We start from the raw sequence: 20,253 nt of genomic DNA, 5'->3' as shown, positions 1-20,253 counted from the left end.
CCCGGCCCGCCCGGAGGCGGGGCCCCCTCTGGCCGCGGGGTTCGCGCGCCGCCCCCGTGGGTCCGGCCGCGGGGGGCCGAGTGTACGCGCGCGGGCAGGAGGGGGCCGCACCGGGGTGCGTGACGTCACCGGCATTGGTTACACGACGTTCTAGAACTCCGCCCCACGTGCGCCGGGGAGGAGGGGGAGGAGGAGGAGGAGATGGGGGTGGGGAGGAGGAGGGGGAGAGGTGGGGATGGGCCGGGGGGGGGGGGGGGGGGGGGGTGTGCGAGCAGCGGGGCTGAGCTAAGCCGAGCCCACGTGTGACGGCTCTCGCCGCTGCCCCGGCTCCGCCGCTCGCAGAGAGATTCGGAGGAGCCCGGGCGGGGGGGAGGAGGAGGGGGAGGAGGGAGCGGGAGATCTCGGGGCTCGGAGCCGGCCGCCGCTCCGCTCGGATCGCTGTGGGGCTCGGTTTTTTGGGGGTGGGGGGGCGGGGGGGCTCAGATATGGAGGCAAATGGGAGCCAAGGCACCTCGGGCAGCGCCAACGACTCCCAGCACGACCCCGGGTAAGTTTCCAGCCGCTGCCCACCGCGCCGCCTCGGGCTCGCTCTCCTTGCAGCGGCGGGGACGGCGGTGCGCGGAGCCGGGCATCTCCCGCGCCCCCCCCGCCCCTCCCGTGCGCCCCCCCCGTGGAAGTTACACACCTTTGGATTCCATTTCGCCGTCACCTTCTCCCCCACCCCACCTCCCGGCTCTCGCTCGCTCGCTCCCCCCCGCTTTCCTTTTAGCTTTTGTAAGTTACACGTCAAAATGGCCGATCTGACATCGGTGCTCACTTCTGTTATGTTTTCTCCCTCTAGTAAAATGTTTATCGGTGGACTGAGCTGGCAGACCTCACCAGGTAAGGGAGGGAGGGGGGGACGCCTGGGTCCCCCCCTTCTTGGCTTCTTTATTGCTCTTTGTTATCCCGGTGTAGGAGCCCCCCCCCCCCGCCATTGGCTCCCCACTTCTCCTGTGCAAGGTTATTTTTTTAAATAGCAAATCCTTTCTGAGCCCTCTACGCGACCTCTGTTGCCGAATTTCCCCCGCGTGTGCAAAAAATGCAAAAACAAAACAGAATAACAACAGAAAACTACTTTTGGTTTTTGTCCTTGATCAAAATTTGCATTGCTTTTTTTTTTTTCTCCACACCTTCTCCCTCCCCCTCCCCCCCATCTCTCTCTTTCTCTCTCTACAGATAGCCTTAGAGACTATTTTAGCAAATTCGGAGAAATTAGAGAATGTATGGTCATGAGAGATCCCACTACGAAACGCTCCAGGTAAACCATCCCCTTCTGGATTTTGTCTTTATTTTAGAAGAAAGTTTAAGTGTTATTTTTGGAGGTGTCTTCGGAAGTAGCTAAGCGGATTTAGAATGGGGCTCAGGCATGTGGCTGGTTTCGAACGTCGCTCTATTCCACCCCCCGCCCCCATCACCCCAAAGGTTATTGTCAACTGGGGCTGAACTCTGGATACAGAGATGCCCATCTCTCCGCTTTAAGTCATTTTCCCGTCGCTTCTTTTTCTCCTGATTGAAATGACATTCAGCTTCATTCACTTTCCACTGTTTTTCTACTGTAGTTGTTTTTTTCATGTCTGCTTCCCCCACACTCCCAGCTCCCCAAACTCTTTAAGCCCCTCTTAGGAAGCTGGATGAATCTCTTCTAAGTGCCAGGTTTCCTTCGAAATAAAACAAAGCGTTAAGAAAGGGAAGGGGAGGAGGAGGAGAGGAAACTGAGGTGGCGAAAGAGTGGAGACACCAGCATTTTCCAAGTTACCTCCACCCGCCCTGCCCCCGTTCCACTTCCCCCATTAACCTTGATGTGTTTTCTGGCGAGGCGGAGGGCTCTGGGCAGGAGGGGAATTGGGGGAGGGCGGTGGGGGCTGAGGGGGCGTGGGGGCAACTTTTGCTCTCCGTTCTGCATTAGGGCGCACTCCGTGTTGCTTTCAATGGTGTCACATTTTCTTGTTTGTTTTTCTCCCTCTTTGTCTCATTTCAGAGGCTTCGGTTTCGTCACGTTCGCAGACCCAGCAAGTGTAGATAAAGTATTAGGTCAGCCTCACCATGAGTTAGATTCCAAGACGGTAGGTCGCTTTTCGTTGTTGTTGTTGTTCGCCCCTTTTCAGGAGCGATCTGGGCACTGACAGCCCTATTTAAAGGGACAGTGTCTTCTTTTGCTTCTGTGCTGAGAACCGGGTACTTTTCAGCAGAGCTTGAGGGTTGGCGCTAAAGTTTGCTGCGACGCTCGGGTTCGGGGTTTCTTTTTAGAGCCTGTCCCACCTCGGCGGCTCCAGATGCTGCCAAGCGTGGGCTTGGGGGGAGGGGTCGGCTTGGGGGGAGGCTATCTTCCGGGCTAAGGGACCATGCAGAGAAACTCAGAGAGTTTCCACCACAGAGTAAATGCAACTTTTCTTTGTCAGACGAGCACAGCATGCGTTACCGACCTTGGCTGTGGGAATTGGCTTATAGGAGGCACAGCCTGCTTCCCCGCCGGCCGAGGGGGACAGGGGGCGGGAGGGAGGCGAGGGGGCGCTCATCGCAGGTCCAGGCAACAGGTCCCTCTTGGGGAGCTTGGGATTTGGAATGCTGTTTGAAAGGGGAAGGAGACATCCCAGAGCCAGGCTGGGCATCCAGTGGGTGACTCCAGATGGCCTGAAATCTAAGGCTGATAAGGCCTTGGGTTTCCGAGTGATTTGTTTTTCCTTTTCTTTCTCAGATCCTTTCTGTTGAGTGTGGGTGCTTTTATAGCGTCAGAAGGTTTTAAAGTCCAGTCTTGAGGGGAGAAAAGTCTCTGGGTAGAGGTCACAAGAGTGTTAGTATATAATAATATGTTTAATGAGGTGTGGGGGGGGAGTTTGCAATGTTTTATTTAGACCCCTGTGTTGGCTTCCTGCCTCTGCTCCCTTCCCTTTATGCTTACTAGAATTTCCCCTCGGTTTTTGTAGAGTCCCTCAATCGGGGGCCCTGAGGTGACACTGGGATGCAGGGCTGGGCTGCTTGGGACTTCGTTCTGTGGGGTAATGGGACAGGCACGGGGTCAGGTTCTAGTCCCAGCTGCCTGGTACAAACCTGGGCAAGTTGTTCTCTCCCCTGGGCCTCGGTTTCCTCTTCTGTAAACTGAAGGAGTGGGACGAGGTGATCTTCCACGTCCCTTTTGGCTTTAACATTGAGTGGAAGAGAAGAAAAGAAAAGAGAAACCTGGCCACCTCTGGGGCGCTTGGATTGCTTTTGCAAATTCACCCTCCTTCTCTGATCAGAGGTCAGGTGTGTGTCCCCCAGCCCCCAAGAAAAGACCCCACACACTCTAAGTTGCTTTATTAATTGTCCTGGACTTAATCATAGCTTGCAGCCCAGCCTTTTTGCACTTTCAGATAATTCCATTTCAGGGACAGCCATTTGTAGGGTGATAAAGGCTGTCTGAAGAATTTTCTTCTCCTTGATTTCTTGGCTAGACATTTCAAAAAGCTAGTAAAATTAGAGGAAAAATATTTCAAGGCAAATCTGGGAATGTATGATCCCCCCCAACTCCCCACCCTAGGTAGGAGAAATAGTATTTGGTTTCTGTGGTGGCTGGTGGGTCCTCTCCTTCAGTATCAGGTGCAAAGCCTGCACTTTTCCCTCCCTAATTGTTTGTAGACGTGTTTTGGTCACTATTCTTTAGTATAACCTAGCTTTTGACTTTGTTTCAACGTTCAGTGCAGGAGGCAGAAGCGGTTGGTTTATTGACATGGAAACGAGGATCTTGTTTACCGTTACCTTAAAAGCTTTGTTTAGGTAACGGCCATTCACATCCAAAATAGTACCCTAGTCTATTCCTAGAGGATTTGTAGCTACAGTAAGTAGAGCTGTACCTAACTAACTAATGTTTTAATTTTTGGTAGTTTTCTTTTTTGTTCCTTTTTAAAAAATAGTTCACAGGGATGTGCAAAAGGTTGGGATTTGCCATACTCCTCTTGACCCATCCCCTCCTTCGGAGATCTCAGCGTGTAAACTTTGCAGGCACCAACGAACACTCATTGTGGTGTAACACGCTGTTACCGCAACACACAATACAGGAGTTCTGAATTGGCTTTGAGTTTTGGAATTTTAGATATATTTTTTTAAGCGCTCTGCTGTCTTCACTGCTCCCTACCCCCTCCCTCACCTTTTACCGCACAAACAAGATGACTTATTATTGCAATTGTGTGCTGGTCCGCTAAAAAAAATACTTTGGGGGAGTGTTTATGAAAAGACGGATCTGTCTTACTTTTGGTCAACAGAATGGAAAATCCACACCTGTTGTATTTCTCTTGTAGACAGCTCTAGTCACTGCTGGATACACCTGTAGATGCGGTAATGTTAATCTTGATGAAAGGGTAGTTTTCTAGATCAGAGATTTTTGTCTATTTTAGTTTTTGAAAAGTAATCTCTCATTTCTCAGGCGATGTTTAATGGTAGAAAACATGCTGCAGACTTTTGTTTGGTCTTTAAACTACGTTAGTAAAAGTGGTGAATTTTTGTATGCCTTACCGGCTGGGGTCCTAAAGGATGTGGGTCTGGGGACAGGAACTAACTTTGATCTCCCTTTTCTCCCCTCTGTGTTTTTTCCCAGAGCGTCACTCCCCTTTTTTTCCCCTCTGTGGCAGAACTGAAAACAAAGTTCAGATTTACATATTTAAAGGGGAGAATTTTAATATGAAAACCAAAACCTAGAAATAAATAACTTGTAGCAATATTCACGCCACTCTCCTGCTGCATTTTACCCAAAGATCTGTGACATTTAGAAATCTAATGAAAACCAACAATGGGAATTTTTTTTTATTCCTTCCCTCCCCGTATTATCTCCAACAACTTTCTCCCCCTCAGGTCAGCCTATTAGATTCAGATGTTGCTGTGGGAATTGTTTTGAGTTTCAAAGCCAATCCCTGATTGAGAATGATGTGATCTGGGCTAGAGGATGTTTTTTCCTTTCAGATTGGGTTTGGGGTAGGGGGAGTACCCTAATTGTTACATTAAATTCTGACTTCTTTTTTGCAGTATTTTTTTTTTTTTTAACTCTGTTCCTGTGATGGCCTTATTTCTAATTTGGGTTTAGGTTGCTCATAGATTTTTACCCCCTTGTGGTTTTTAAAATCCAAGTGGGTTTAGCTCATGTATTTCCTTTTATTTTAATTTTATTATTTTTTTTTTTAAGAAACAAGTTATGTTCCATAGTTTTGGACACCTGCTTTCTTTTGAGGTATAACTACAGAACGAACTGTCCTTTTGATTAATCTTAGGTAACTTTACTTTGGCTAAAGCGAGTGAATTAATTCAAGCAGAACGTTGTGTTGGATGTCTATGGGGAATTTTAGGATGTTCTTGATTTAAAAACTTTTGATATCTCTTTCCCCACCTGTGTGGTTTAGTTATCAAAGGGGGGGGGGGAACTACCATCTAGTTACGTACTGCTGGAAGATCCTTTTTTTTTTTTTTTTTTTGAGGAAGATTAGCCCTGAGGTAACATCTGCTGCCAATCCTCCTCTTTTTTGCTGAGAAAGACTGGCCCTGAGCTAACATCCATGCCCATCTTCCTCTGCTTTATATATGGGACGCTTACCATGGCATGGCTTGACAAGCGGTGCATAGGTCCACACCTGGGATCCCAATCCGTGAACCCTGGGCCACTGAAGTAGCATGTGCTAACTTTGCTGCGCCACTGGGCCGGCCCTGGAAGATTCTTACATTTAATTTTCAGGTTATGACTTTTTTCAGTGATGATTTTTTCCCCTCTTTTCTCCCAGCTATGCATCACAAATTAGATGCAAGACCATTTAATATTTAGTGTCCAGAAGAGAAGCCCTTGTCTAAATAAGAACTCATGAGATCTGGCTTATTAAGAGCATACATTGAAATACATGGTAGGCCATTTCAGAAAGGCAAGCTATATTTGTTACATTTTGGGAGGGACAGTTAAAGTTTAGATCAAAGTATAAGGAACTTTTGAATTGCCCAAGAAGTTACTAAAAGCTGGGTGATAAGCCTGAGAAATGAGTGATTAATAATTAGGTGATTAATCATATTCTTCTTCTCTCCTTAAAGTACTGCAGTTGATTCCCATTTTTCCATTTTTTCCCCCAGATTGACCCCAAAGTTGCATTTCCTCGTCGAGCGCAACCCAAGGTAAGTGGGAGAATCAGTAATAGGATTTTAGCTCTCAGAGATGGTTGCCAAGGATTTCCAGTTTCAAACAGAGTGCTGGCAATGAAGCGTTGAACCTGGTGCACGCCGTTCCTTCAGGGTATCAGCGTGTGGCTGTGAGAGTCCAAGCCAGGCAAGGAGCTCTGGGAGATAACCTCGCGTCTGCAAGTTAGCCGTCCCGAGGTGGGTTCTGAGCATGCGACAGCGGGCAGGGACAAGCCTGATCCTTAGTGGGAGGACATGGCTCCGTCTGTTGTAGTATTTATGCAAGTGTTCTGTTTTTTAAGCCTTGTGGAGATCATATCATGAAAAGTTGGACATTTCCATGTGCCTTTTTTTGAAGAGTACTCTTTTGAGGCCTTACAACCTGGAGTTTATGGAGAGGAGTAGAATTTAAGTAAACAGCTTGTCCTTTCTTGGAAAAACAACTTTGTAGCCCCTTAAAGCCCTAAATCTGACAGAGGAAGCAGTGGATGTCTTGGTTTCAGGTTGGTTAGATACGTTAGGGCATGCTTGAAACCAGCAGTGCTGTTGGCTCTGTGCAAGTGCTGGTGTCTGGGCGGAGAAAGTTCAGAAAATGTTGTAACTGGGCATGAGTTGTGCTACAAGACTGACTTACAGGATTCAGATAGGCCTTCACTTTTTAAGAAGTGTGTAGCTAACATAGTTTTCACCCTGCTTGCCAGGTGTGGCTATGAGACCACAGCTGCGAGGAGCCTAAGGCGAAATGTAAAGGGCTTATGGCTTAGGTGTTGAACTTGCACTTTTTAATTATACTTTTTTCTTCCCTCTATAACGTTGGAAGAAATACTTTTTCTGCATCTTGTGGCCTTGGCCCTCTTTTAGGGAAAGAGGAAAAGGTGAAGCTTCTGATGGTAGGTCATAAAAGGAAAGGCCTGTGGTTTAAGCAAATTCCGTTTATTTCTCTATACACGGCCTCTCAGAAGTGGAAACTTTTAATTATGTCAAGGGCAGAATGGTTTTCCGTGTTAATGAAGAAAAAGTTGGCATTTGTGGGTGATATTTTGAGAATTTCAGGTCTGGAGCCTGCGATGCAATTCTTTCCTTTCTTTCTTTCTTTCTTTCTTTCTTTCAAAAGAAACATAAATCTCTTAAGTAAATATAGCAAAGTACTTTAAGGCATTTTTTTCTACTGCTTAAGCAAATAATAGGAATTAATGAACCAAAGAGGTTAGATTATTTCTGTACTGAGCACAGACTTTGGGACTGTCTTAACCATTTAAAGGTTTTCCGGACTGAGTGTGATCCTTGACATTTCCGAAGCCTTCCAGAATTAGCAGTATTTCCTGGGTTTGGAAGAATTGCTGTTTCTTCCATAAGTGTGAATCTTCAAATTTCCAGGTTAGTCATTTGATCACCCAGAACTAGGATCAGATTACTCTAGAGGGAAACTGGAAAAATCCCTGACTTGGTCAAACCAGAGGTGTGACCTGTGTTCTCTTCCTCCTTGCTGCCTGCCCCCTCAACTTTTTTTGGTTTTTGTTTTTTTTTAAACCAGGAAGGCAATATTTCATTTTAATATACTCTAGCATTTTGTTTTGCAGTGATGCATTCAACTTGAAACCGAGACAGAATATTTCTTGAACTTGTCGAAGTGTGCCCTTCCTCCGCCTCTCCCCCAGTCTGGAGTCTGGAATGTTTTCGGTGAATTGTCAAACTTTTAGATATGAGCTAACGTTGAAGCAGTTGGGGAAGGACGTCTTTCCATGGAATTCTTGGGATTTCATAATAGCACCTTCCGTTTTATGACACACTTCCCAAAGTACTTTTCCTGTCCATTATTTCCGCCTGAATCCCAGGTCCTGTGACACTGAGCAAATCACCCTCGCTCAGTCTCAGTTTGCTCATCTGTAAAATGGGAGTGATGACGGTAGTGCCCTCCGAAGGTGGTTGTGAAGAATAAAAGAGCCTGGCACAGGGTGAGGGCCTCCTAACTCATCTTCATCCCCACCTTTATCATTGTTGGTTGAATCATCGTTGTTATTGTCGTTTTCAAGCTCGGCAGCCCGGCTTCAGATCCTGGCCGGGCCACTCCTTAGCTGTGTGAATTTGGGCAAATCATTTAATTTCCCTGAGCCTCAGTTTCCCCATCTCATCGAATCTTTTGCCGATTAAGTAAATTAATAAAGGTAAAGGGCTTAAGAAAATGACCTGGGGGTTGGCCTGGTGTCTCAGTGGTTAAGTGTGCACATTCTGCTTTGGAGGCCCAGGGTTCACCAGTTCGGATCCCGGGTGCAGATATGGCATCGCTTGGCAAGCCATGCTGTGGTAGGTGTCCCACATATAAAGTAGAGGAAGATGGGCACGGATGTTAGCTCAGGGCCAGTCTTCCTCAGCAAAAAGAGGAGGATTGGCAGCAGATGTTAGCTCAGGGCTAATCTTCCTCAAAAAAACCCCAAAAAACCTGGCACATGGTAATACCATATGTGTTACCTGGTATTTTTGCTGTTATTCTTGTTAGGCCCTCACACCAATCCTGTGAGCGGTCTATTAATAATAATGGTATTAATTCAATTTATGTGCCAGGCAATGTTGCAGGTCATTATACGTATTCTCTTTTAGTCAGTCAGTCTTCTCCTCTGCCCTATGAAGTGGGTGCTAGTTTTATCTCCATTTTATAGGTTTATAGAAACCAAGGTGCAACTAGGTTGAGAAGTGGTACAAGGGACACACGTAGGCAACCGTGACTCCAGAACTGAGCCTTCTCCCAGTGTTGCCGTCCTGTGGGGGCGTCATGGAGTATCACTTCTCTGCTATGGAAGAGGAGGTGGCTCAGAGTGGTCATCAGGCTGTGAGGAGCAGAACCACAGCCAGCATCGCAGAGCTTTGGAGTTCCATGGTTGGATGATTCACCCACCCCCTGTGATGTCATTCCATTGTGTGACACTGACTGCTGGTGTCTCTCTGTCCGACCCCTCAGGGCATCCTTTCAGATGGTTCTGGGGTTGCTCAACCCCAGTGAGGCATCTGGGGAATTGGCGAAGTGTGTGGTGGGTGGAGTTGGGGCAGGATGCAGAGAAAGCATCTTCCTTGTCAGCGATTATTTACCGATAGAATTTGAGGCCGGCCTGGGGATTTCGGATTGAAGTTAGTGTTGGAGGCCAAAACCCAGCTGGCAGGAGTGTAGAACTTATTTATTTATTATTTATCTCCCTTTGATAAAAAATGTGTGTGTATGAGTTAGGGTCCTGGTGGCAAGGTGAACTGCTTCCCTCCTCGTGGACTGGGTTAGGAGCTTGTAAATGATCTGTCAGCGGGTGTTGCAGTTAAAATTCATTTCTCTGGTTTCTGGCTGTCCCTCCTCGCTAACACTCGCCAGAGAAATATTCCATGGAGGTGTTAAAACAAGACTAGTGGAAAGAAACTGTAACTTAATAGGAAAGAAAATCTGTGGCGGTGAAGAACAGATTTCATGTTAGTACTGTCATAATATTCTTCAATGTATCATATAAATAAACTGTTTTGGCCAGAATTTTAATGAGCCACGGAAGGAAGGGTTTTGAATCCTGCCGTTCATTGGTTCTCCTTTGCCATGTAAATGCTCACCTCTCTGGTGACATATAATGGAGCTTTGTTAACTAGCCAAGGGGCGACTCTTTGGAGACTAGTGGCCGTTAATTAGTGAAGTACGTTTTGATCCGAAGCTGATAGGTCTGTTCTGTGTCTTGCTATTTCTCCGGATGATTATTTCATTTTGTAAAATATGTAAGAGTTCCCCCCCCGTCTTTTAAAAAATTAAAATGGTCATGCTACTCTTAGAAAGATGACTTAATTTGAAACCATTGGAGAAATGGGGATGATTGGGATCAGTCATGTCATATTCTTTCATTGGTCCCTTTGGGCAGAAGTGTTGGCTGCCTGGAGGACTATTGCTCAAGCTTGTGGGTTCTTTTTCTTGTGTGGAGAAACCAAGAGACTGCCTAGCATCTTCCTGCAGGGGTGAGTGTGGGCGTAACTCACCACCTGCCCTAATTATCCTTGTGTATGAGAAAGTGTTCCTGACTCCACTCAGTTGTCGTTTTTCTCCTTAAGTTTTAGAGACCAGAACCTTATCTATTGATAAGGGAGATCTCATTTCTCCAACCTATTTCCACTTGCCCTTCAGTCCCTTCTGGAGGATCAGGGGTGAGTCACTTAAGACCCTCCAAGCCTCAGTTTCCTCCTGTTTAAAACAGGGATGGTGTCATGCCAAACATGGAGTTGTTTTCACGATGAATGAAAAGTCTTTGCTGGGAGCCGGGCACTAAGTAGCGCCCAGCAAATGTCTGCTGATACGTTATTGTAGAATAAAAAAATTTGTGATGGTGAAGATGACCTCAGAAAAATCTTAATTGGACTGTAAGCCCCCTGAGGGCAGGGAGTTGTTGACGGTTGACATTCAGTGACTGTTAAACATGTGAGTTGAATCCAGCCTGCCTTTTTCACATCGGAGGCAGCTGACATTCAGGGAGGTTGTGTCGGTTGCCCTAGGTCACACGGCTGAGTTGTGGCAAGGTGGAGCTGGAAGCTGGGTTTTTCTGTTGTCTAGAAGGTTCTCGGTTAAGCATGTGTCCAGATGGGTGCAGCGCAGCATGAGCGTTTTACATGCGCACCTCCTGTTCCGGGGGAGTGGTTTCTTGGCAGCTTCTCAAGGGCGAGGGGTGGTGAGTTTTTGGCATCTGGCCTCCCCTGCTGCTGTGGGTCGGGTCATCCTAGAGTCTTGCCATCTTGGATGATCTGCAGCTGTCGTCTCGGCAGCCACGGTTAACGGACCTGCCGGTGGGTTTCTGGGTCCCAGCAGGGATGTGGTGGTGTGTCTGCAGCCCTGGTCCACAGCGGCGAGGACCCGGGGGGATTAGTGGCTTAGCTGCTTTCTTGTCAGGGAGCGCGGCTCTGTGCTGCGTTCCAGTCCGCAGCAGGTGTCAGCTCAGGAGGAGGAGTCCTTTCCCTGCGTTCTGCCTTTCCTCACATGCTTTCATTTCAACATTAAGGTCAGTCTCCTGTGGTGCCAGAGCTCCTGTGTTCTGTGTCAGAGGTTTTTTGGCAGACAGGTGAGACCCCCTCTGCCTCCCCAGGAAGGAAGGAGGAGGAAGGCACTCTGAGGAACTGGCTGACCACCTTGGGTGCCCCTTGAGGCGGCAGCCATTCTTCGTGTCCTATTTTGTATTTTTAAATCTGGACATTCTCCGGCCGAGAGCCCCGAGAACATAAAAGGGGAGACATCGTTCATCATCGTGGTCCTCTTGTTTGATCTGGTGCGTTCGTTTACTAAGAGCTCGTTTAATTGTTTTTAATTGCTGGCTGTGTGCGTGCACCCACCTTTGAGGGGTTTGGGAAACCCCCCGTGTCTTCCTGATGCCCACTGAACAAAGGGTAAACTTCTTCGCCCGGGGAGTGAGGTCCTTCAATGTCTATACGGGAGAGTCTTCTTCCAGCTGATTTCTCAACTCGTCTACCTTTTGCTGCCTTGAAACCGAGAGTTCGCCCTTCTCTGAATAGCTGCCCTTTTGTGGGTCTGCACTGCCTTCCTTCTCTCTGCTGTACAAAACAGACCCTTCTTTCAGTCGTTACCTTTTCCCTGACGCCATCCCTGCTCCCTCTTGGATGTAATAGTTCTTTCTCTGGATTTCCACAGCACTTTTACCTTTTCTCTGGTTATGGCCCTTCCAACAATAATAAATTAGCAAAAACTTATTGATACATCCATTGGCCATTGTGCAAGGCACTCATGCATTCATTTATTTACCATACGTTATTGAGGACCTACTGTGTGCCAGGCACTGTGTGCGGGTGGTTCTGGGCATGGTATGGAGAGTAAGGCAAAGGCCCTGCTCTCATGGGGCCTTCACTCTAGTGAAGCAAATAAGCAACGAGCAAATGGACAAGTATGTCACACACTGTCAGTTGTGAAAAGCTAGGTGGGCTAAGAGTGATGGTGGGGGGCGATGGACTGTATCGTTAATATATTCGGTTGCTTTCACTTTCAGTATTCAAAATTGTTTACCAAGTTTCTGCTCAGCACCAGGGACTGTGTTAGGCACTTCGTTCTGAGTTTTATGGTTATTTAGGTTCATGCCTTATTGCCTCCACTGGACAGTGGGCTCTAAGGGCACAAACATATTTTACTAATTAGAAAAAAACCCTTTGGCTTTTAGTACTGTTCTTGTGCACACCATCAACCTCCATTTCGATAGAATGAATGCAGAGGAGATAGAGTTTGCAAGGGTCTTACCTCCAGGTTGGGAGGAGGGATGCTGCCTGTGATACAGGAGAGGATGCGATAAGCACAGTAAGAGAGACAGGAACAGCATTTAGAGGAAGGACGAGTGAAGACAGCTTCTTGGAGGAGGTGGTCTTTGCCCCGGATCCTGAAGAGCAGGTAGGAAGGAAGAATGGCAGGAATGCAGTTCTTCGTACGTACCGGGGCTAGGAGAGGTCAGGACACGCGGCTGCAGCGGAGGGAGTGGGCCGCCCAGTGCTCTGGAGTGAGGCTTGGAGAGGCGATGGGGGCCAGGTTGTGGAAGGCCTTGACTGCCAGGCAAAGCAAATGAGTTTGTACTTTATTTGGCTGGTGCTGGGGAAGCTGTGGTGTGTGTGTGCAGGATCACGGAGTTGCTCCCTACGATGTTCTGAGCTCTTTAGGACCAATATAGAAGCTGGGGTCACTGATGGGACTATGGCTGATGCAGTTTCATGGAGAGCGTCCCACCCTGGACTTTGCCTCCAGTGTAACCCAGGCTGCGTTCTCCCTGGCTATAGACCCTTCTTTAGGAGTGATGCTCCTGGCAGATTCCACCCCTGCTCTTTGGGGTGTGTGGCAGCTACAAAGAGCTCTGTCATTCTCTTGTTTCCACCTTCTCCCTTCCTCTCTCCTCTTTGCCTTCCTAACAAGGGGCCGTGATACAGACAGAATTCTGAAGTTCTGTACTTTGTCCTTATCTAAGCCGTGATCTTGACCTTACCGTGTGTAGACAGTAAGATGTCATTTCTTGGTATGGAAATCACAGGTTTCCTGTATGGCACCAATGTGTGTGCCCTGTGGCTCAGACCAGCCTGACCTGTGACTTTATAAGTAGTGTCTGCTTAGAGTTACCTTTGGCTGAGTGGCTGCCTGGTGTGAGGAACATGAAGTTTTGGAATCGCGACCTGTCCCTTCTGTGCAGCGTGAGAGGTGTGAGCAAGCGTGGTAATGGGACGGAGCCCCCTGTGGTCCATTGTAGCAGTAGCCTACGACGGTTCGTCCAGTTGGGACAGGTGTCCCACTGGGCCCTGAATACAACAGGGTGTCCCTGTTCTCTCTTTCAAGTGTGGATATCATCACGCTCCCAACAACTGGGAAATTATTCCCAGGGTGGGTGCGTGGCTGTTAGACTTCTTTATTTTAGTTTTGAGACCTTAAATAACGAAAAAGAAAAATCCTACCTCAAAATAATGATGCTTATTGTGAGTCAGCATGTGTGAGGCACCATACTGATGTACCACTGCTCTGCCTGCTTGGGGTGGTAGTGCTGTGGCGTCCGTTCTGACTCCTAGCCACCCTGTGTACAGCAGAGCAGAACCCTGCTGGTCTTTTCGTGCCATCCTCTCACTTCCGGTGCTGTACAGACAATGCTTGGCTGCTATTTGTAGCATTTTCATGGCCAATTTTTTCGGAAGTGGGTGCCAGGTCCTTCTTCCCAGTCTCTCTCAGTCTGGAAGCTCTGGTGAAACCTGTCCACCGTGGGTGACCCTGCTGGTATTTGAAATACTGGCGGCATAGCTTTCAGCATCACAGCAACACGCAACCCACCACACTATGACAACTGAGAGGCATGTGGTGTGGTTCCTGACTGGGAAATAAACCCGGGCTGTGGCAGTGAGAGCACCAAATCTTAACTGCTAGACCACCAGGACTGGCTACTGTAGCTACTTAATCTCCTTTTATTTAATCCTTACAACAGTCCTTTGCAATAGTTGGTATTACCTCCATTCGACAGATGGGTAAACTGAGGCCTAGGGAGGGTAAGCAGCTTTCCGAGGGCTGCAGAACTAGAGTCAGGGTTGGCCTTTGGACCAAAGTCTGTCTGAATCCCAGTCCTTGCTCCCTTAGCCTCGAAGCCCTGCTGCATCCAGCGTGAGTGGGTAGACGTTAGGTTCCTGGGCTTTGCCTGACTGCTGTCAAATGCTCAGGCTGAGGAATAGCATTTGTTGTGGTCTGGCCTGGAAGCCTCAGGTTAGTTTCTATTGCGTATTTTCTGAGAACCTGTTTAGCGCAGTTAAATGCCACATACCAGCCATGGAGTTTTGAACAAATCACTTAATGGTTTTGTGCCTACCTTTCTTCATCTGTGAAATGGGGATTTTAACAGGACCTACATCCTGGAATTGTTAGGGGGATTAAATGGGTTGATGCATATGAAGGGCCTAGTGTGATACCTGCACATAGTGGGTCCATGTAAGCGTTCATTATCTGTTACTCTCCCCAAAGATGGCGTTGCCTGGATCATAGAAGGCCCTGTCTCGCGTGTGAGTTGATGGGTACTGTTGCCCCTTTCTAGGGGTGATGGATAGAACAGCGCGTTGAGATTTGGAAGATTCTGTGTCAGTGGCTTGGTCTGCTGCTGGGGTCTTGGCTCTCGAAGGGAAGATAGCATGCATCCTTTATCTTGAGGATGCTCCATGGGCATTGGGAACGCATTTCCTTTTCCGCCTCTGATGCCTATGTCTTTGCTGCCTCTGAGAGTGAGGTCCTGGGGAGCAGCGAGGGGACAGCTAAGACACCACTGTGTGAGAGGTCTCCCCGTGAGCCTTCTCTCTCCCAGTTCTGGTCTTTATCTGCCTGGGGGTAGTTCCACCAATGACTGATCTGAAAGCATCACATTCATTTATTTGTCACTGGCTGTGACAGGCAAGTTAATGCTAATGGATTCTTTTTTTAGCCTGTTGTCTGGGATGAGTTTCTCCCAAATGTCCTGAAATCTAAGGCATTAGGGGAATGTGTAACTTTTATGTCAGGGGAGGATTTAAAAGATAAATAGGGTTTTGTGTGAAAGGGCCTTAAATTTAGGTTAGGGGCGAGAGCAGCCAAGAGGGGATGCTGGGCCAGCCTAGAATCTTCTTTTTAAGAAATCCATTCAGAGTTTTAAATTGCTGTTTCTGTTTCAATTATGTGATAATTTCAAGGGTTTAGAAAAATCTAATAAAATGGTCTTGATGATGCATTCTGGGGAGAGAGTGCTTCAGAAGATCCAGGAGAATAAATTCCTTGGGGGTCAAGAGATTCTCATTCCTGCCACCTCAGGCCTTCTTTCTTCTGGGTTTTTTACATTTTTATTGTTTTGAAGGGCAGCATACAGTGTTGGAATGTATTCAGGGCTTCATCCATATCCTCCGCTGAAATGAATTATTCTCTTTGGGCAATTGCAAATAGACAGGCCACTGCAATCATTGGCGCTTTTTTTTTTAGCTGGCATGTTGTAAATGACTTTCAGAGTATGGTTTGTGTGTGTAGTGGTTCTGAATAAAGCACCAAAGAGAAGAAACTGGAGGAGGGGAAAGAGTGAGCGGAGAGGCCCTGTAAGAGTTTTTTCTTTTCTCCAATCAAAGCTTTTGAGAGTTTCCCAAAGAACAGAAGTTTACAATGGAATCCAGCTTTGTGCCGCCTGCGGGAACAGAGTGCAGAAAGACCTAGCGTAGCAAAACGTGATGCTAAGTGACATTAATGAGGTGGCTGCTCTGGTGGGAGGGAGGCAAGGAACCAGCAGAGTCGCAGTTCCCACGACTCGCTCTCGGAGAAGCTTGTTTCCGTCTGCGTGTGCACGTGCATGCGTGGGCGCCTGTGTGTTTCTGCATGCACACGCACGCGTTGGTTCCTAAGTCTTCCAATGGAAGTTCTAATATGAAGCTACCATGTTCTCCGTCCTCTAGAGGCCATATGTGGCGAGTTCTCTGTTCCCACCTACTGAAAAGTAAAGTTTTAAACCGAGAGGCATTTTGTTTTACCTTCTGGTCACCTGCTGGAGCCTGGGTGGCTGGCATGTGAGGCTGACATCACCCAGCTGGGCACTGTTGGAACACCAAAGCCGAGAGTGGAAAAGCATTCTCATCTCTGAAATGGATTCCAGGGAGGCAGGAGGAGAAAACCCATTGGTGTGCAGCACTTTTTTTTTTTGTAAAGGCCCTAGCCTGATAACATTTCATATTGATGGTGTAAATGGAACATTGCAACAACTGCCTCTTAAATATTTTAGCGCCTTCGAGAGTATTCCGTATTTCCGTGTTACTTTTGGGCAAGAATTTCCAGTTAAGAAAAGCTGCCACATTTTAGGTGGGTCACCTGGTAAGGAGGTGAGAAACCTGGGTATTGCTGCTTTACTGGATGGGACCTTGGGAGTTCCTGCCTCTGTCGTCAGCCTGTTCCAGAAATGAAGCTGGCTTATCTTCTGTCTCATCCCTCATCGTCGTGTTTGGGTGAGCATTCCAAACAGGAATGGGCAAGTGTTTGAAATACTGCTGTGAGATCTTAAGGAAAAAAGCTAGATAGGACCTGGGGTGGGGTGGGTGGAAATACAGTGTGTATTTATTGATGCATGCTGGGTTTGGTTTTTTTTATCCCCTTCAACTCAATTTCCTCTGGGATAGCTCTCAAATATGTCATTTTTGTAGCTAAAGGCAAACAAACAAACAAACAAAAATGTTTAAACTTAAACACGTAACACTTAATAAAAGCAACTGGTGGCTTCACTGTTTCTTCCATCTGGGGAAAAAAGATCAAATTAGAATGCTTGAACGTGGGAAACAGTTGGGCTGTGGATCTCCCCAAGACTGCTACATGTATATATTTCCTCTTCTGTTTTCAAAGCAGATAATTGGTTTTAGTAAGAACTTCTGACTTGATTAGGGGGCCCTTAGGAAATTAAAGTGTGTTTGAATTTCACAAGTATAATTTTAATTATACAAATTTTGCGTTTTTCACTAGGGAGCCAGGTTCAGAACTTGTTTTTCTATACTAATAGGGGTAGTAAAGCTGATTATGGCAGAATGCCTTACTTAAATTGCTTTGAAAATAAAAATCCACGGATTTGATCATTGTTTTTCCCCACAGGACACAGTGTTCAGGTTAACGTCCATGCACATCCCATATCCTTGTTAAAAATGATTTTTCACTGGATCCACACAACTGTGGAACTGACTGACATAGTGTGTTGGAGGGTGGACCTCATTATGAATTTTTCTGCTGCACTTGCTGGAAGAATTCAATTAAAGTTCTTTTGAGCACGAGTCGTGGCTGGGCAGCTTGTGTCTGGCACACTGCCACGTTCGCATGTTGCGATCTCCTTTATCGGCGCATCATCCTGTTTGCTCGAAGCCTGGGCATTCACAGCGCTAGCTCTCCTGGCTGCCCCTCTTCAGCATGACCCCAGTGGATCAGAGCAGAACGTACTGTGGAAACAGTTACCTGAGTTCTTCCCCAAGCTGTAAAGAGACGGTGGAGTGGGGACGATCAGACCCTCTGGGCATCCTGAGAAGGACTGATTGTGTTCATGGAAATGACCATTTTCCAGGGCCATCCAGACAAACCCCCAAGTATTGGGAAGTGCTTTGTGGGTTTGAACTCAAGCATCCTCAAACCTCTGCCCCTGTGCAGGGGCTTTAAAAGTTGCCTAGAGACCAGCTCCTTAGGCCCTCTGGGCTCTTGTCTCTGATATTGACAGGAGAGTTTACATAGAACAATTGTTCATGTTACAGAAATCATGAAACCAGCTGGTGAGTGATCTGGTGTCATACAGGTTGGGGCCTGGAAATAGGGGAAAGGAAAGCTCTAGATAGATGCCTGCTCCCACCCCATCCCCCACGCCACATTTAATTACTGACCTTATTATTTTTATTACTCTCCTTGAGGTGCCGTGGCTGAATGTTTAAGAGCATGGGCTCTGGAACCAGCCTGTCTGGGTTTGAATCCTCGTTCCACCCCTTACCAGCCGTGTGACTGATCAAGTTACCTAAATATTCTGTGCCTTAGTTCTGTCATCTGTAAAATGGAGGTAATAATAGTATCTCCTTCGCGGGCTCGTTGTGAGGATTATGTGAGTTGACATGTAAAGTGCTTAGAATGGTGTCTGGCATGTGGTGAGCACTATGGATGCGTGAGTTATATACAGTCCTGTTGGCAAGAGTGATGTCCTGTGGCAAGTCTGGCAAAATGATGACTGTCTGCCTTCCTTGGTGGTTGGAGAATGGTTTTAAGTACAGCAGTCTGCTGCCTTACATATTTTTTTCTTATGTAATATTTGAGAAGGACGAAAGAGTGTATGTACACACGTGTGGATGTGTGTGTATATGAATGTATACGATCTGAGTGGAATTGTGCTATAATTCGTATTCAGACAAGTGCATGTGCGATAACAAATGAAGTATGTGGTTGGTAGGACCTGGCCTTTGGGCTCAGAGGGACCTGCTTTGAATCTTGCTGCTGCTGCTGACTCTGTGATCTTAGGAAGGTGTCTAAACCTTTCTGAGCTTCAATTCTACGCCAAAAAAACGGGGATAATAGAGTTGTGTATATGAAATGAAACACTATAAATAAGGCACCTGGTGTATGGTAGACACTTAGAATGTATTAATTTCTTCCTCCGTAACCAGGGATTTGTGTGTGTGTGTGTGTGTGTCTTGAAAGTGAGAAAGATACAAAGTGTTCTGCTCTTGCTGGAGATGAGACCAGCTGATGTGAGCTAATAAGTCCTAACAGGGCCGAGTAGAGAAAAACAGACCATAAGAGGGGGGTGTTGTTATCCTTAATCTACATGCCAAAGGATCGTCACAGGGGCTTCAATTCACAAAACCCAAATTGTCAATGGCAGGGAAATAATTTTCTTTGGTCAGAACCCTCCGATGGTGTCCATATGCCTTCGAACGTGGGTTTGTTCCTTTGACACTTGGTGGTTGGTGGAAGCCCAGGGTGGGATGGTTGACGAGGTTTGGGGGATGCTTGGAAGGAGGAATCACTTCAGGCAAATGAAAGATTCCCAGCTATGAGGGTGGACAATTGGGAGCAGGGAGAGCGGTGGGATGGGGGATGCACGTGACCTTTTCATAGAACCTTTTTCTTGGGGACAGGGACCATTAACTTTTGATCCACAAACACCTGAGCCCCATTATGTGCGTGGGAATGAGTTTGGCAGAGCTCCAGGAAATGCCGGTAGTTCCCGGCCGTCGGCCTGGGAGATCCCTGACCCTCAGATCTACTGTTAGGGCTGGGAACGCCCCCAGATGCTGTAGGGCCTTTGCAGTTGGTGTGTCCAGATCTCCTTGCTCATTTCCAAATTAGTCTCCTCCGCCTCAAGTTCATTGCGTGTTGCCAGGACCGAGGAACAAGACTGTGATTGTGGTGGATCCTGGGCAGGGGATGGGTGTGTGCGAACATTAGTGTGTAGAGGATGGAAGAGGGTGGCCGGGAGGAGGGAAATCGTAGTAGATTACATTGACTAATTATAGGGAAAAAGCCATATTTGCTGCTCCATTAAGTGATTGCTAGGCTATGAAGCAGTTTATTGTAATTAATGCAGAAACAGCAAATAAGTGTTGGGCTTGGAGTGGAGGGTCTCCAGGCCCCCCGCCCCCAGTTCGGCGCTCTGTGCTCACTGCCCCCGTCTTGATCCTGTGAGGTAGACGGTCTTGGGGGACACCTCCCTCTGAAGGGCTGCGGTGGAGTCTCTGAGCAGGTTTTTCTGGTTTATTTTGATGGATAAGCAGGAGCTCTTCCTGATCTCCTTAGGACTCTTCTGAAGGAGTTTTTATGTTTTCTGAGGATGAAGGAGGAGAGACAGACCCATGCCATCATTGCTATTCTCCCCACAGTCCTTTTAATTTCGGCACACGAAAGTGGCAGGTTACACATCCAAGTCCATCGAGTGACGGGCCGTGTGGAGTTGTGATTGCTTTCCTTGATGATTTCTTGTTCAAATCAGCGGTGCTCTTAATTTTCCAGATGAAGTAAAAAGAAAATTGGAGACTCCCCTCCCGCCCCGCGTCTCTTCATCCAAGGTTTTCTGAGCATGACTCTGATTTGGAGGGTTAATATTAATTAGGAGCCAG

At 47.3% G+C, this 20,253-nt stretch overlaps 1 protein-coding gene across 11 annotated transcripts in view; it reads left to right on the top strand.

The window, feature by feature from the left end:
* Positions 1–287: 287 nt before the first annotated feature.
* The window catches only part of MSI2 (musashi RNA binding protein 2), a 388,026-nt gene continuing 368,060 nt past the window's right edge, over positions 288–20,253 (top strand). For 5 of the 11 annotated variants that reach the window (XR_006890528.1, XM_046674794.1, XM_046674792.1 and 2 more), the window contains exons 1-5: positions 289–547; positions 842–882; positions 1,219–1,300; positions 2,021–2,105; positions 6,121–6,162. Coding sequence is in view for 10 of the 11 variants with exons in the window: in XM_046674794.1 (XP_046530750.1) it covers positions 486–547; positions 842–882; positions 1,219–1,300; positions 2,021–2,105; positions 6,121–6,162 (312 nt within the window). In the remaining variant the exon portion in view is untranslated. Of the gene's footprint in view, positions 548–841; positions 883–1,218; positions 1,301–2,020; positions 2,106–6,120; positions 6,163–20,253 lie in introns of all 11 variants that reach the window. The other 6 variants (XM_046674791.1, XM_046674790.1, XM_046674789.1 and 3 more) reach the window with 4 other exon arrangements.

The sequence above is a fragment of the Equus quagga genome, chromosome 11 (assembly GCF_021613505.1).
Source record: "Equus quagga isolate Etosha38 chromosome 11, UCLA_HA_Equagga_1.0, whole genome shotgun sequence".
Taxonomy (NCBI): Eukaryota; Metazoa; Chordata; class Mammalia; order Perissodactyla; family Equidae; genus Equus; species Equus quagga.
The sequence above is the reverse complement of the archived record's forward strand: the minus strand, read 5'-3'. Positions and strand labels throughout refer to the sequence as shown.